Raw genomic sequence first — 13,500 nt, 5'->3', positions numbered from 1 at the left:
GGGTATATAGAGCGACGTGACAGCTCCAGGGCGACGGTAGACAGCCCCGTAGGGTATAGAGCGACGGGACAGCTCCAGGGTGACGGTAGACAGCCCCGTAGGGTATATAGAGCGACGTGACAGCTCCAGGGCGACGGTAGACAGCCCCGTAGGGTATAGAGCGACGGGACAGCTCCAGGGCGACGGTAGACAGCCCCGTAGGGTATAGAGCGAGGTGACAGCTCCAGGGCGACGGAGACAGCCCCGTAGGGTATAGAGCGACGGACAGCTCTGTTGTATGTTAGATGATAGTACGAGTACGTATGTGAGTTAGGGGCAGGGAACCAACCTGCTCTGTTGTATGTTAGAGCGATGCTCGGTTGTATGTTATTATCATAATAATAATATCGATATACAGGTTAATTAAATAGTTTAATTATTGAATGGGTTAAATAAGAATTGCACAGGGAGATGAGATGCGGTTTAATTAAATAAGTTTAATTATGAAATAAGAGGGAGTTCGATCTCCAGTGGGGCCTTCTCACACCTAATAAATAGGCAGAGTCTTGAGGGGACACGTCACCAGAAAGAACTGGCGCGCGCTGGGGGTCACCCGTGGGACAAACGTAGAGCGCCGAGTGGGTATCGTTTAGCTGCTGGTGTCACACCGGAAGACAACAAAACAGGTAACAGCCCTGTAGGATTAGATATGGGTGTTGAGAAGGTGGGGGACTAATAGAGAACAAATAGCGCCATGGGCTGTAGGACACTCACACCGTCCAACAGTCTGAAAGGGCGTGGCCATGGCAGGGGCTTGCAGAGGAAAAAATATATAGAGAACGAGCTGCAGGCCCAAAGCCACGGTAGACTAATAGAAAACACAGGGTCGAGTGTACAGGAAAACTGCCGGCGTGGTGTTTCTGCTTTCAGAGTCTGGAGAGGGCCGACGGCGGTGGAGATGAGCCTCAACCAAGATGACCGACGGGGCGGAGACGGCCAACGGGGCGGAGACGGCCAACGGGGCGGAGACCAGCGGTCGCAGGCGGTGTTGCCCAGGGGAGAACGAGGCGGACATCGGAGGGGGTTTCCCTGCGGAGACGCTGTTTAGAGAGCGTTTTGGAACAACAGAGCACGGGCGGTGAATCATGGACAAACAGGGACTTCCTTTCAGAGTCAATCAGGAGATCGAGAGACGAGACAACAGCGAGAAGTCCGGTGTTCATTGATTAGGAGTATGAGATATAAATGGAGTATTCATATAGAAGATATATGTATAGAAGGATATATATATATATATAGAAGGTAGATAAGAGGGGAAACAGTAAAACAACAGGATGGAATTATTGGGAGCAGACAGAGGAGCTCTAATTGTTATGAGTCGTTGGATGTTGTTGGTGTTGGTGGTCGGTTTCGGTTCCCTTTGTGCACGAAGGGGGGCGCAAACAGACATCAGGCAGCAAGATCACTGGGTTGACCGTGGGCCGTCTTCGTTTCTTGTGCACGAGAGACGAGGTTGGTTTGCTTCAACCATAGGCAATTTTTGGCATAATTAATTGAAAAACCAAATAATGATTTATGATTCTGAAGGTTGATTAAGAATCAAAGGGGGGAATGAGGGATTTGGGGTGCTTTTTCAATGTATGTGATGGATAGATTGGTGGGACCACAGCTAAAATGGTAGATCGAAATGTGCATGAAAGACGGTGATAGAACGGTGACCAGTGGATTGAATACACTGCCAGCGAGGGTGTTTTGTTTTGCATTCCTTGGAAGAACACAGATAAGAGCGAGTGTACTGTAGGCCCAGAGCGAGGGAAAGGGGTGACCTCTTTAATGCAACAGTAGAGAAACGTTTTGAAGTGTGTGTAAAGGTTAAACGCGGTTGTCATGACAGCGCGTCGCCCTGACAACCAGAAGAGGGGCGGGGCTATCGTTTCTACGACGAAGATCTATGAGTCGAACGGTGTTTCCGGGTGTAAGGCAGACTAGAATCTGACCAAGAGCGAGTAGGACTGAGATCACACAGACACTCTCTCCTCTCATTGAGAGGGGGGGGGGGGGGGGGAGGAAGGATGCCACATCATCGTTAGCTTCGGCTACCACGAGGATGGTCTTGGCTAACGAACAGGCCTGACCACTATTGGACTGAATAACAAAAGGACGATAGACGAACACACCGAAAGATCATTAGAATAGACTCTCCAAGGACGATACAATTTGATAACATCTGATTATGAGGTTCTGTTTATAGCAATAAAACAACGCTTTTCCTCATAAGGTATCTCACGGTGTCGGAGTGTCGAATTCTTACGGAAGTGGAGAATTATTATGGTTTATGGATTGCACTAACGGGGGAGATAAGGATCTTATCTGCCAGTATCGGAGACGTCAGGACCATTAAAATGACACAACGCAGAGGAATTGGATGGAGGGCCAAACAGACGAAGACGTGATACTGGCCAGTTTGATCAGGATCTTACATGCCCATTGCATGTCCCATGTTGTTGCATGCCAAATAAAGACGTCTCTAAAGAGGTCCTGCATTATTATATTATTATTCCAAAAAGAATATTCCAATTGTCTGATTGCGATTTCCAGTATTGGTGTCCATCTGGTCCCGGACATAATTTGGCACAACTTATGGATAGAGTGTGCCAGAAGCGTTTCGAAGTGGTCAGATGAAACCGACTTACTAAATGGCTCTGTCTAAATATAGCGCCCGGAGACATTTGAGTGTAACACAGAGTTAGATATAAGGTTTCAAAGGGTGGGCGACACTGCCATCTAAAAATATCTAATAAAAGAAAAAACGACCAAAACCATATCTCGGGTCTGGCAGCCAACGCATGGCGAGTTAACCCGAGATATCTCGGGGTCTGGCAATTAAAGAGTTAAAAAAAAAAATTTAATACTAATAAAAATAATCATCTATATCGAATGATATGAACATTTGTATCGTGATATACCATGATCACATTTTTGGCCATATCGCCCAGCTCTACGTTGCCACATGGTAGCCATCTTGCGTGGGTGGAGCACGCCCACTTATAACATGCATGTCTATGGTGCATGTACTATTGAAATAACCATAGCTTGCTAAATTTTCAACCATTTGGTTTGTTAAAAACGTCAAGAGATGTATACTACATAGTTATAATGGACTTTCATATGAAAATATATATTTTTTAATAAAGATTCTTCCAAGCAAGAATCATAGCCACATTAATAATGTGCTATCCAGAGCCTGCAGAATAATGAAAAACCCTCACCACCCAGTGGCGGCTGGTCATAGAGGGCGCTAGGGCACCGCCCCCCCTGCTGGAAAGAAGAAGAAGAAAGAAGAATAGAAGTGGTTTTGGTTCTGGGCGCTAGACATATGCGCCCACTGACTGCGTCACTGCGCAACGCAGCCAATAGAAAAATGGACAGAGCAACATAAATGGACCCTCTGGTGTTGTGATCGTGGTATTCACTGACCTTTGGGAAGTATTTTGACATGTACATGGGTACCTTGGTCGTGTAGTGTATATTGTAGACCAGGCCCATTGCAAGTTGCTGTACTCTGTCGTCTACTCTAAGCCATCCTAGGTTGTCAAAGTGGGCAGGGGTGAGGTGGGTTCTAGAAGTAAGGTCAAGCAGTATTCTGACCAGTTTGTTTTGAGATGTTTGTAATTTTGTTTTTAGTGCCTTTGAGGTGCTTTGGTACCATGAGGTGCAAGCATAGTCGTAGTACCCTTGAATGAGCTCCTGTCAGAGTCTTCAGGGTATTCTTGTTTACCAGAGAGGAGATCCGGTACAAGAATCGAGTTCCTTGGTTGACTTTTTTTTAATACATTGGATGCCATTTTGTCACAGGAAAGATTAGCCTCTAGGATGGAACCCAGGTAGGTAATTTCATCTTTCCTTGTGACAATATTGTCACCCACTGTAACTGAGAAGCCGTCGGTCTTGCTGAGTTTGTTATTTGAACCGAAGAGAATGGACTCTGTTTTGCCCATGTGTAATGATAGTTTGTTATCAGCGAGCCATATGCAGATTTTACCTAGTTCCGAGCTGAGGGTTTTTTCAACCTGTAACTTGTTCTTGTCGGAGACCAGCAGGGCTGAGTTGTCCGCGAACAGGAACAAGTTGCAGTCACAAGCTGACGACATGTCATTTGCATAAATTAGGAACAGTAGCGGTCCTAGTATGCTTCCTTGTGGAACACCACAGCTCACTGGGAGGGGAGGGCGATAGGGTACCGTTTACCTCCACCATCTGTTCTCTCCCCTCCAGGTAGGATTGCATCCAGCTCACTGATAGACTATCAAAACCAATTGCTTTTAGCTTGTCAATCAGAATGGTGTGATTGACAGTGTCGAAGGCCTTTTGTAGGTCCAGCATGACAATGCCGCAGTATTTGCCCACGTCCACCTCTTGTTTGATGTGGTCGTTAAAATAGAGAAGGCATGTGTCAGTGGAGTGGGATGTTCTGAAGCCAGATTGGAATTCGTAGATTAGATTTCTTTCCGCGAGGTACTTTTCGACCTGTTTGTATACTATTTTTTCCATGACTTTCGAGATGGAGGTAAGGATAGAAACAGGACGGTAGTTGCCTGGGTCTAATTTTGCTGCCCTTTTTGTGCTGGGGTGTTACTCTCGCAATTTTGAAGTCATTGGGGACGTGTCCCTGTTTTATGGAGAGGTTTATTATGTGTGTGATGACTGGGGTGATGGCGGCTGCTGAGTCTCTGAGGAATTTGGAGGGGATGCCAGTGGCCTTGTTCGGTTGGAGGGCGCTCAGTTTTTTGAGTACCTCATCTGTTGTTACCATTTCCAGTTTGAAGTCGTCTTTGTGGACCCCTAGGTTCTTGTAGTATGCTACTATGTGTTCTACCCCATAATGCCCTGAGTGGGAGGGTAGTTTGCTTACCAGTGTTGTGGCTGTTTGTGAAGAAAGTGTTTAAGTAATTGGCTACATCCAGCTTGTCTGTGATGAGCGTGTTGTCCGTCTTTATGTTTATGTTTGAGGTCTATTTGTTTGTTAGATGCTCTAATGCTGCATCTAGTGGCTGCATTTTAAAATCTGGAATATTGCCACCTTAAGCAATGATCATGTTCACCAAATGTTCATGTTACAAAATGAATACCAATAGTTGTAAGGCTCTGTCTTAACCACTAGAATAGATGGAGCTGCCGCTACTGACACACACAGCCACGACTGCTGTCCCCTAGTTACCCAAATGAACTACCGGTATATAATAATAATAATGCATTTTATTTGAAGTCGCCTTTCAAATCACCCAAGGTCACAGTACAGGGTTAGAAACAAATACAATTACACAGTAAAAACACAATATTACAAAGGTACACATAGGGAAGCAGTTCTAATAAACTTGAACAAATGTGTTTTGAGACGGGAAACAAAGGTGGAGAGGTTGTCTATTGTGCGGATGTCTTGTGGTAGGGAATTCTAGAGGCGGGAGAAGGCTCTGGATCCAATGGTAGTCAGACGGGAAGCGGGAGTGACCAGTTGTAAGGAGAGAAGGATCTGAGTGACCGAGAGGGAGCGTAAGACTGGAGAAGTTCTGTAAGATAAGGAGGGGCTAAGTTATGGAGGGCCTTGAAGTTGAGTAGTAATATATTGTAGTCAGTGCGTGACTTAACAGGCAGCCAGTGAAGTTGGTGGAGAACCGGACTGATGTGGTTGATGGTATATAATATTATTAATAATATGAATCTACAAGGAAGCTAACAATACCTCAGAAGTAGGGATGTCCGATATTATCGGCCTACCGATATTGGCATAAAAATGTGATATCGGAAAATATCGGTATCGGTTTAAAAAAAAAAAAAAAACGTTTATTTAATTTTTTTTAACATTTATTTAACCTTTATTTACCCAGGCAAGCAAGTAAGAACAAATTATTATTTTATTTATTGTCAAAGTATGCATAATGTTGTGTTAATTATACGACAAGAGATATGTAATATTACCTGAAATTATTTCGTTTTTTGGGGGGCGAAAAACCCTGCATATATCGGTATCGGTTGATATCGGTATAGAAAATTAAGTTGGACAATATCGGTATATCGGTATCGGTAAAAAAGCCAATATCGAGCAGAAGTATGGTATTTAGACATGGTCCTCAAAGTGAATGAAGCGGATGACGAGCAGGACCCCGGGGAGGAATGGTGGTGTTGACAGCAGATGACAGGGACACCAGTGGTACTTGTAGATGCACTTAGAGGTAAGACTGCTGAAACTATAGTGAATTATCCAACTGATTCACCGTCTATGCAGCACTGGCTTTGTATATCAAGGTGACATCGCAAATCAGTAGGTCCTCTGAGCCTCTTTCTAGATCTGAGTGGTGCAAGGTCACACATCTTGACTGAGCTGCACAGGGACTTGTTCAGGGTTCCTACAGTCATGGGAAATCTGGAAAAGTGATGTTTTCCAGGCCTAGAAAATGATGCATAGTTGTTTAGTCAATGTCAATTTGGTCAAATAGTAGCTTTGCTGCTGGTAGAGATTCTTATCTTTGAAGGAATAGTGACCCAAATAGATTGTTGTAGCTGGCCAAAAATAAAACCTAGGACATTCTGAATGACAGTTTTGGAGATATTGTGAATATTATGGATTCCCACCGCAGCAGAATCTAGATTTGAACGTGATAACTCAAATAGCTTTCATTCAAATTTGCGGTGCACATTCATGATCCATAGAAGAAGATACCTGTTGATTTTGGTGACCCCATGACCTTTCTCCCAGTGCCACCATCAGGCTAAACCTTTAAATGAGTGTATCTCCTGATCCATTAGTCATGCAGTCGTGAAACCAATATCCAGAGATGTGTCTACTCATGGACAACACATTTGCCATGAGGAACTTTTTAAAGAAGTTTTAAAAACACTTTTTTTCTCCGACTCCCCTAGCACATTCACCTGATTCTCACCAAACTTGGTGTGGAATCTGGGGACTAACATCTTTAGATCATTGATAGGCCAAACTATAATGACAGGCCAAATTTCAGGTAGTGGTTCATTACTTGTGAACGCGCTCTCCGAATTCCACCAAACTATAGGTTTGCCTTGAAATAGCAAGGAAGCCGTTCTGCTTCTGAGTCATCTTGCCTCACGGTGGCACTGTTCTCATAAAACTAACTCCTCAGTGGCTCACGGTCAAAAGGTGGATTGAGAATTAGGTTCGGGGATATACCTGCTGTTGGCCACCGGCAGCAAATATATATATATATTTTTTTACTGTCTTTTGTGGATATTTGTCATCATTTAAAAATGTTCCTTTTTGACAGCATTTCTTTGTAGGATTGGCCTCATGTATATTAGAAATGTGTTTAGATTGAAATGGCCCTTATACTTATTTCCTTTATTCCACTCAGACATAATTAAATTAAAGAGCCCTCTCTCCTGTGTCTCTCCTATTCTGTCTCCCTCTGCCTTCCTACTGTCTCAATAAAGAACCCTCTCTCCCGTGTCTCCTACTCTGTCTCCCTATGCCTTCCTACTGTCTCAATAAAGAACCCTCTCTCCTGTGTCTCTCCTACTCTGTCTCTCTCAGCCTTCCTACTGTCTCAATAAAGAACCCTCTCTCCCGTCTCTCCTACTGTCTCCCTCTCAGCCTTCCTACTGCCTCGATAAAGAACCTCCTCTCGTGTCTCCCCTACTCTGTCTCCCTCTCAGCCTTCCTACTGCCTCGATAAAGAACCTCCTCTCATGTCTCCCCTACTCTGTCTCCCTCTCAGCCTTCCTACTGCCTCGATAAAGAACCTCTCCTGTGTCTCCCCTACTCTGCCTCAATGATTGAGTGAGTGCATGCTTACAAACTGTTTTGCCTGTTTTATTGCAACACTACTATCACCGACATCTAAGAAGGGAGATCCCCCCTTGAATGGCCCTTCTAAGGTTTCTCTCCTCCACATTGCCTGTGGTGCATTTTTCCCTATTGCTAGGTTTTAGTGAGTTTTTCCTTACCTTCACGTGGGGTATGTCTGGGAGTGTTGCATTTATTTTATTTATTTAAAATAGTTTGGACTTTATGGTGTTTTTGTGTTCTTGATTTATTGTGATGTTTCTTCTTGACTTGTTTAAAGAAGACGTGTCCGGCCCATGGGGACATTAACGTGTGTTGTCAGCCCTTACAAATACATTTGATTTGAATAAAGAGAAAAGAAGGATCTGCCCACTCTCCTTTAAAATAAATAAATACAACAATCAAAATAGTTTAATTGGTGGTAGTTGATATATTTGAGAAAGAGAAAAATGCTACTATTGTAGACTTATCCCACAAAAAGGGAAACGCAGACATACTGAGCAATGTGAATTATTACCATTTCAATATCAGGGACTGAACTTTATTCACAGAGGGAAAAGGTTCCATGTCACTGCTGGTGTTTTGAGTTCAACAAGGGGCCACAGGGAGAAAACCTTGAACAGTGAACTACTGACCAAATAAATGCAAATACTGAAAAATCCATGATACGGTGCTTCTGTCAGCTACAACAAGAACAGTGTGATTGTAGAATATACAGTACACTTTCAGAATAGAATGATATATGATAACTATAGACAGAGGCATATATTACTCTCGCAAACGATATAAGTCTTATAGTCTTTGTGTTTTGTGCAATGTTCAACAACAGCTTAGATAGAACCATACATTTTGGCAAAAGGAAATGTTACTGTCTGAATGCGAGCTCATTGGCCATATTCACACACGGCGACCATTTTGCTCTTACGTCGCGCATGGTTTGGGATTTCTTTCTTTTCGCCCTGTTCCCGGGTGTAAAGGAATCCCAACCCGAGCGCGATGTGAGAGTAAATATGGTTGCCGTGTGATCGTGGTCAGTTGGGAAGAGACAAAAGAGAACAGTTTTCAGTGCTACAATTTACCAAGCCGTATGTACAGTGAAATTTGGCAAAGAGAGTGGACAGTTCAAATGCACCAATTAGAAAAATAATTTGTAGAAGAAAGAATTATGTAGAAAATCAAAATCAAAAATAAATTAAGTTCTTTGAAAAAATAAATACAGCAAACAACATGTAGACAACCTTGTGCTATTGACGTTTTGAAAGTCATACAGTTCGCTACTTACCATGACCTCCTAGCGTAAAACAACGTACTCTAATGTCAAAGTCATCTAGTTTATTTTGAAGTGCTGCAAATCGTAAGCATATAATGAAATAGCATGGTATATACATCCATAGTATATACACTGAAATATGCATATGTACAACTGTATAAGGTTGTAGATATGAATACACGACAGTGCAAGTAATAGTGGGGGTCACACCCGTTATGGTTCGACTTGGGAAAAGTGATGACAAAGACTCTCGGTAGTGGGAAGCTACTGTAGCTAATGTCCAGTGGTTAAGTAGTGCTAGTTTATATGTTCAATAAAAAACATCCTGGTGATATGAACCGCCAGTATCTTGTGCTTGTGCTTCTTAACGCTTATCTTTGGGGTAACGGTACCCACAGAAGAAAAAGGATAAAGCCATCACTTTCTTTTCCTCTTTTCCTAAGTCAGTTCATTTTATGAATGATGGACAATGAGAAAGAGATGCAGTGATGTGAGATGTGTGTGTGCAGGGAACTGATAAGTTGCAGGCACACTTTCTTTTAAAATGTCATAGTATTTTGTGTTTTACTGACGTGGTGAATTGTACGTGGTGCTATATGCGCCCTGGCGTGTGATGTAGTGGTACAATGGAGTGGATAAAGGATGTGATACAGTGGTAAAATAAAAGGCAGTAAACTATGAGTTCTGACCGGTGATAATAGTGACACAACAAAAGGTGGGTATGACTCTTAATGCAAAATTCACATCGATTGCTGTCCAACAGCAGCGAAACAGGGAGATTCAATTCACTGCCTCTGGGGAGTGGGGAGGGGCGGAGCCTGGACCACTACTGTCATAATCCTCTGCCAATCACAAGTCACCACTTCACGACTAGAACAGTGATGATGGCACGACGAATCAGGAGGTTGAATACTTTTCACAGGATTTCATTCTGTTCCTAAAGGAACTGCACTGGTCCTTTTGACGTGTGTGTTCCGGGTCCTTCTTTCCTTGATGTAAAAGTCAAGACGCTTTTCTTTATTCATAATCTTTTATTCTTTTCTGCCGATTCACCACTACCATAGGCTTCCGCTGTATCTGAAAAACCACATAAACTATTAGAACTGACCACATCTGACTGAAAACAACTGAGGCGTGTGTATCTTCCTGAAAAGTTGTAGTTGTTCCCCTGAAAGGTTGCTCTACACATTTTCAGATATACTGGAAGCCAATGGCGGGGGTGAATCGGCAGAGAATAACTACCAAATGTTTCAGTAACGGTTAAGAGATTATGAGAAAAAAGGGCGCCTTCATTTTTTTATCAAGGCAAGAATGACTGGGAGTCTGCATGTCAAAAAGACTGGTATGGTCCTTTTAACAACTTGTAAAACCGGTTAATGCTGGTAAAAAATAAAAAAATTCAAATATTTATTGATGAATGTGGTCTCTTTTTCAGATTAGTGTTTGATCAAGCTAGTTGCCTCCCTGATGTGTCGCTACAGAGCGTATCTGTCCATCTATGTTTTAAATGCCTCCCTGCCGCCGGGAAAAGCAGACAGCAGTGGTCCCCACCCCACCTACCCAACCTCCAATGTAGTTTCTTCCCCCTCAAATGTATATACTCTCTTTTTAGACTCTTTTTGTACTCATAAACAGTACTGTATATTTGTAGATCTGGTATGTCATAAATGTCTAGATGTAACAGTACTGTCTATCTGTATGTCATATATGTTATGATGAATTTAAAATGGGGGACCATGATGTAAACAAGTCGAAAGTCTTTCTCTGGTCTGCATCCCCTTAACAATTGTGTGTATTGAGCTGTACTGTATTGTACCCATTCTGCAATCTGTTAATACAATTTTCAATCAATCAATCAATCAGTCAACCTGCTATTCGACCTGCTGTTCGCTGGTATCGGTGTGAATTTGGCATAAGGAGAGCTGTGCTGAATTTAACCCTTGCACTGAAGAACCATATGAGACCGTTTTGAAATGTCTTGGACCGCCCCTGTACTTTTAAAATCAATCCAAATCACTTGGGAGTGTGAATGTGATATACCACCGGAACGTATCCGGCCTCTACTGTCTTTTAACTATAAATGAAGACAACACTCTTAACTTACCATCTTTAGATAATAACGTTTGAAAACATTGTTCCTCTGAAAACGTCAAACAGACTTATATGGTTCTTCGTCTGAGGTAATAAATAATACAACAGGCAGTTTTCAGCCAAGCAATCTGACTCATCAAATAGGCATCGAGCCACGCAGAGTGATACTGACTGCTAAGCAAATGCCTCGTGGGAACCAGGGAGCCTCCTGGATTTTACTCTCACTACAAGAAGAAAACCTGCACACTTGTCTTGGTAACGGTTATATAAAAGCGGTAGTGTCCGGCAGGGCGTTCTTTAGGCTGTGCCTGCAGCATGCCCTCCAGGGTCTTGGGTTGCATTGGTAACACAGGTTATATTTCCCCAGCACACACATACAAAGTGTTAAAGACACAATGAGTAGAATTATCCTCCTACGAACATAATTCCTCGTCACTTAAAATAAGTGTCTGGTGTTTGTCTGCAGAGACTCCTCCTTCTGGCTGGATCTTCTTTCTTTCTTTCTATTTCTCTGTGTTCGGGTCTTTTCTGTGACGCCAACCTTTGGGCAACGAGTGCACGTTATTGCGTGACGTATCCCCTCCCCGCATGGATTGCACCTGATTGGATACACGCTAGCGGGACGGTCCGTGGTTCCTCTGCTACCGTTTTCAAAAAGAAAGCGGCGGCGCTCGGCTTGTCAGCTCTCTCTTTTTCTACACAAAGTTGAACCTGAAATATGTTTCTGACACCATGTCGCTAGATCTTGAGTCGTATGTGATCCGCGGTGCCTAGTTTGAACGTTTTATCGACGTCAACGTCAAATAATGACGTTTCAGCCTATACAGTATGAACAGACATTGTTTCAGTGGTGCGTTAGTGACGTCTAGAGACCGAAAACGACAAATTCTGCCTTTAAAAAGTATTAAGAGTTAAAGATGTGTCAGTAGCCAGCCACACATATTGTGTAATTTCTTATAATGACATTTTCATACGTCATAAAATTTCATGCACGTATAAATAACACCTTCTGATGTGTGCGGACCACCGACCTCTATGGGCGCGGGCCGTGGGTCAACACAACCTGTGTCCGTTCAAAACATACTTTTTATTTCACGTGTAAACTATGAACTCTATAATGTAGATCACGGCCCGTATTTATCGAAGTGACTTAAAGTAGGAGCGCTGATCCGAGACCAGATCGGCTCATAAGTATGTAGTAAGGTGTATAGAGTCATGTGACTTAAACCGCTGATCCTAGATCAGTACTCCTACTCTTAGAAGCGCGATGAACGGGGTGTGATCTGTCTCTCGGAGCTGGTGCTTTCCCCCTGGCCTACTACTGCAGGTAGCGGTAGACCTTGAAACAGTGGTTGCCGGAGTCGGCCACGGCTACATGTCCGTCTGAGGTGAGGGCGAGGCCCTGGGGCCCGTAGAGAGGGTCCGCCGACGTGTTGATGTAGGACAGGAACGAGCCTGTGCTGTCAAACACCTGCAGGAGACAGAGACAAAACACATGCCTTTACTATGGAAAACCTGAGGCAGACAGAGACTAAACACATGTATTTACTATGGAAAACCTGAGGCAGACAGAGACTAAACACATGTATTTACTATGGAAAACCTGAGGCAGACAGAGACTAAACACATGTATTTACTATGGAAAACCTGAGGGAGATGAGTAAAAAACATGTATTTACTATAAAAAACCAAAAACATAAACATGTCGGAGCTGTTCTGAAACCGATTTTAGTTAGGATCAAGGAAAGTAGGTTACTTCAGATATTGAAATTGCATTCAAAATCTAGTTGTTCGCCGTGTCACCCTCTGTCGTCAAAAAGACAGATACATGTACAGATTTTAAATCAAAACAAAGCATTACCACAAATAATTAAAAGTAACTAAAGACTATCATGCTAATCTTTGCTAACCCAAGGCAGGAACAAACAGTTACCGTAATGGTTAAATGCCTCTTTATGGAAAAAGTTTGGGATTATTTCAGTTACTTTAGCAACAGCAATCAAATGTGTATGAAATGTCACTCTTGACAGCATCGATGTAGCCTACATTACTTTTATTATTACAAGTTGAGTTTTAAAAAAATGGGTTGGTTCCCTATTGATGGCCCAGCAGAACTAATGAAGAACGCAATGAAAGGAGTCATCGTTTGTCATCAATCAGACACGGCTTCTTCAATTCCTGATCCTGAACCTTCTCTTTAAAGGTGCTGTAAGTGGTATTTCTTTAATTAGTGTTAAATACCTCTACAGTCTGACAGCCATCACTGATAGTGTTTGGTCAGTAACATGGGTCTCCCAGTCCCTCCGCTCTGCAGTAAACAGACATTTCTTCTTCTTGCCAAGCCAGA

General features: G+C 43.0%; 1 protein-coding gene across 3 annotated transcripts in view; it reads right to left on the bottom strand.

The window, feature by feature from the left end:
- Positions 1–8,222: 8,222 nt before the first annotated feature.
- LOC311233739 (tripartite motif-containing protein 3-like) overlaps positions 8,223–13,500 on the bottom strand; it is a 100,199-nt gene continuing 94,921 nt past the window's right edge. For all 3 annotated transcript variants that reach the window (XM_084320743.1, XM_084320742.1, XM_084320744.1), the window contains one exon: positions 8,223–12,624. In XM_084320743.1, the coding sequence (XP_084176869.1) occupies positions 12,472–12,624 (153 nt within the window). In that variant the 3' untranslated portion in view covers positions 8,223–12,471. The remainder of the gene's footprint in view (positions 12,625–13,500) is intronic.

This window comes from Notolepis coatsorum, assembly GCF_963971535.1.
Source record: "Notolepis coatsorum genome assembly, chromosome: 8".
Classification (NCBI taxonomy): Eukaryota; Metazoa; Chordata; class Actinopteri; order Aulopiformes; family Paralepididae; genus Notolepis; species Notolepis coatsorum.
Note: the sequence above shows the minus strand (reverse complement) of the source record. Positions and strands in the feature narration are given on the sequence as shown.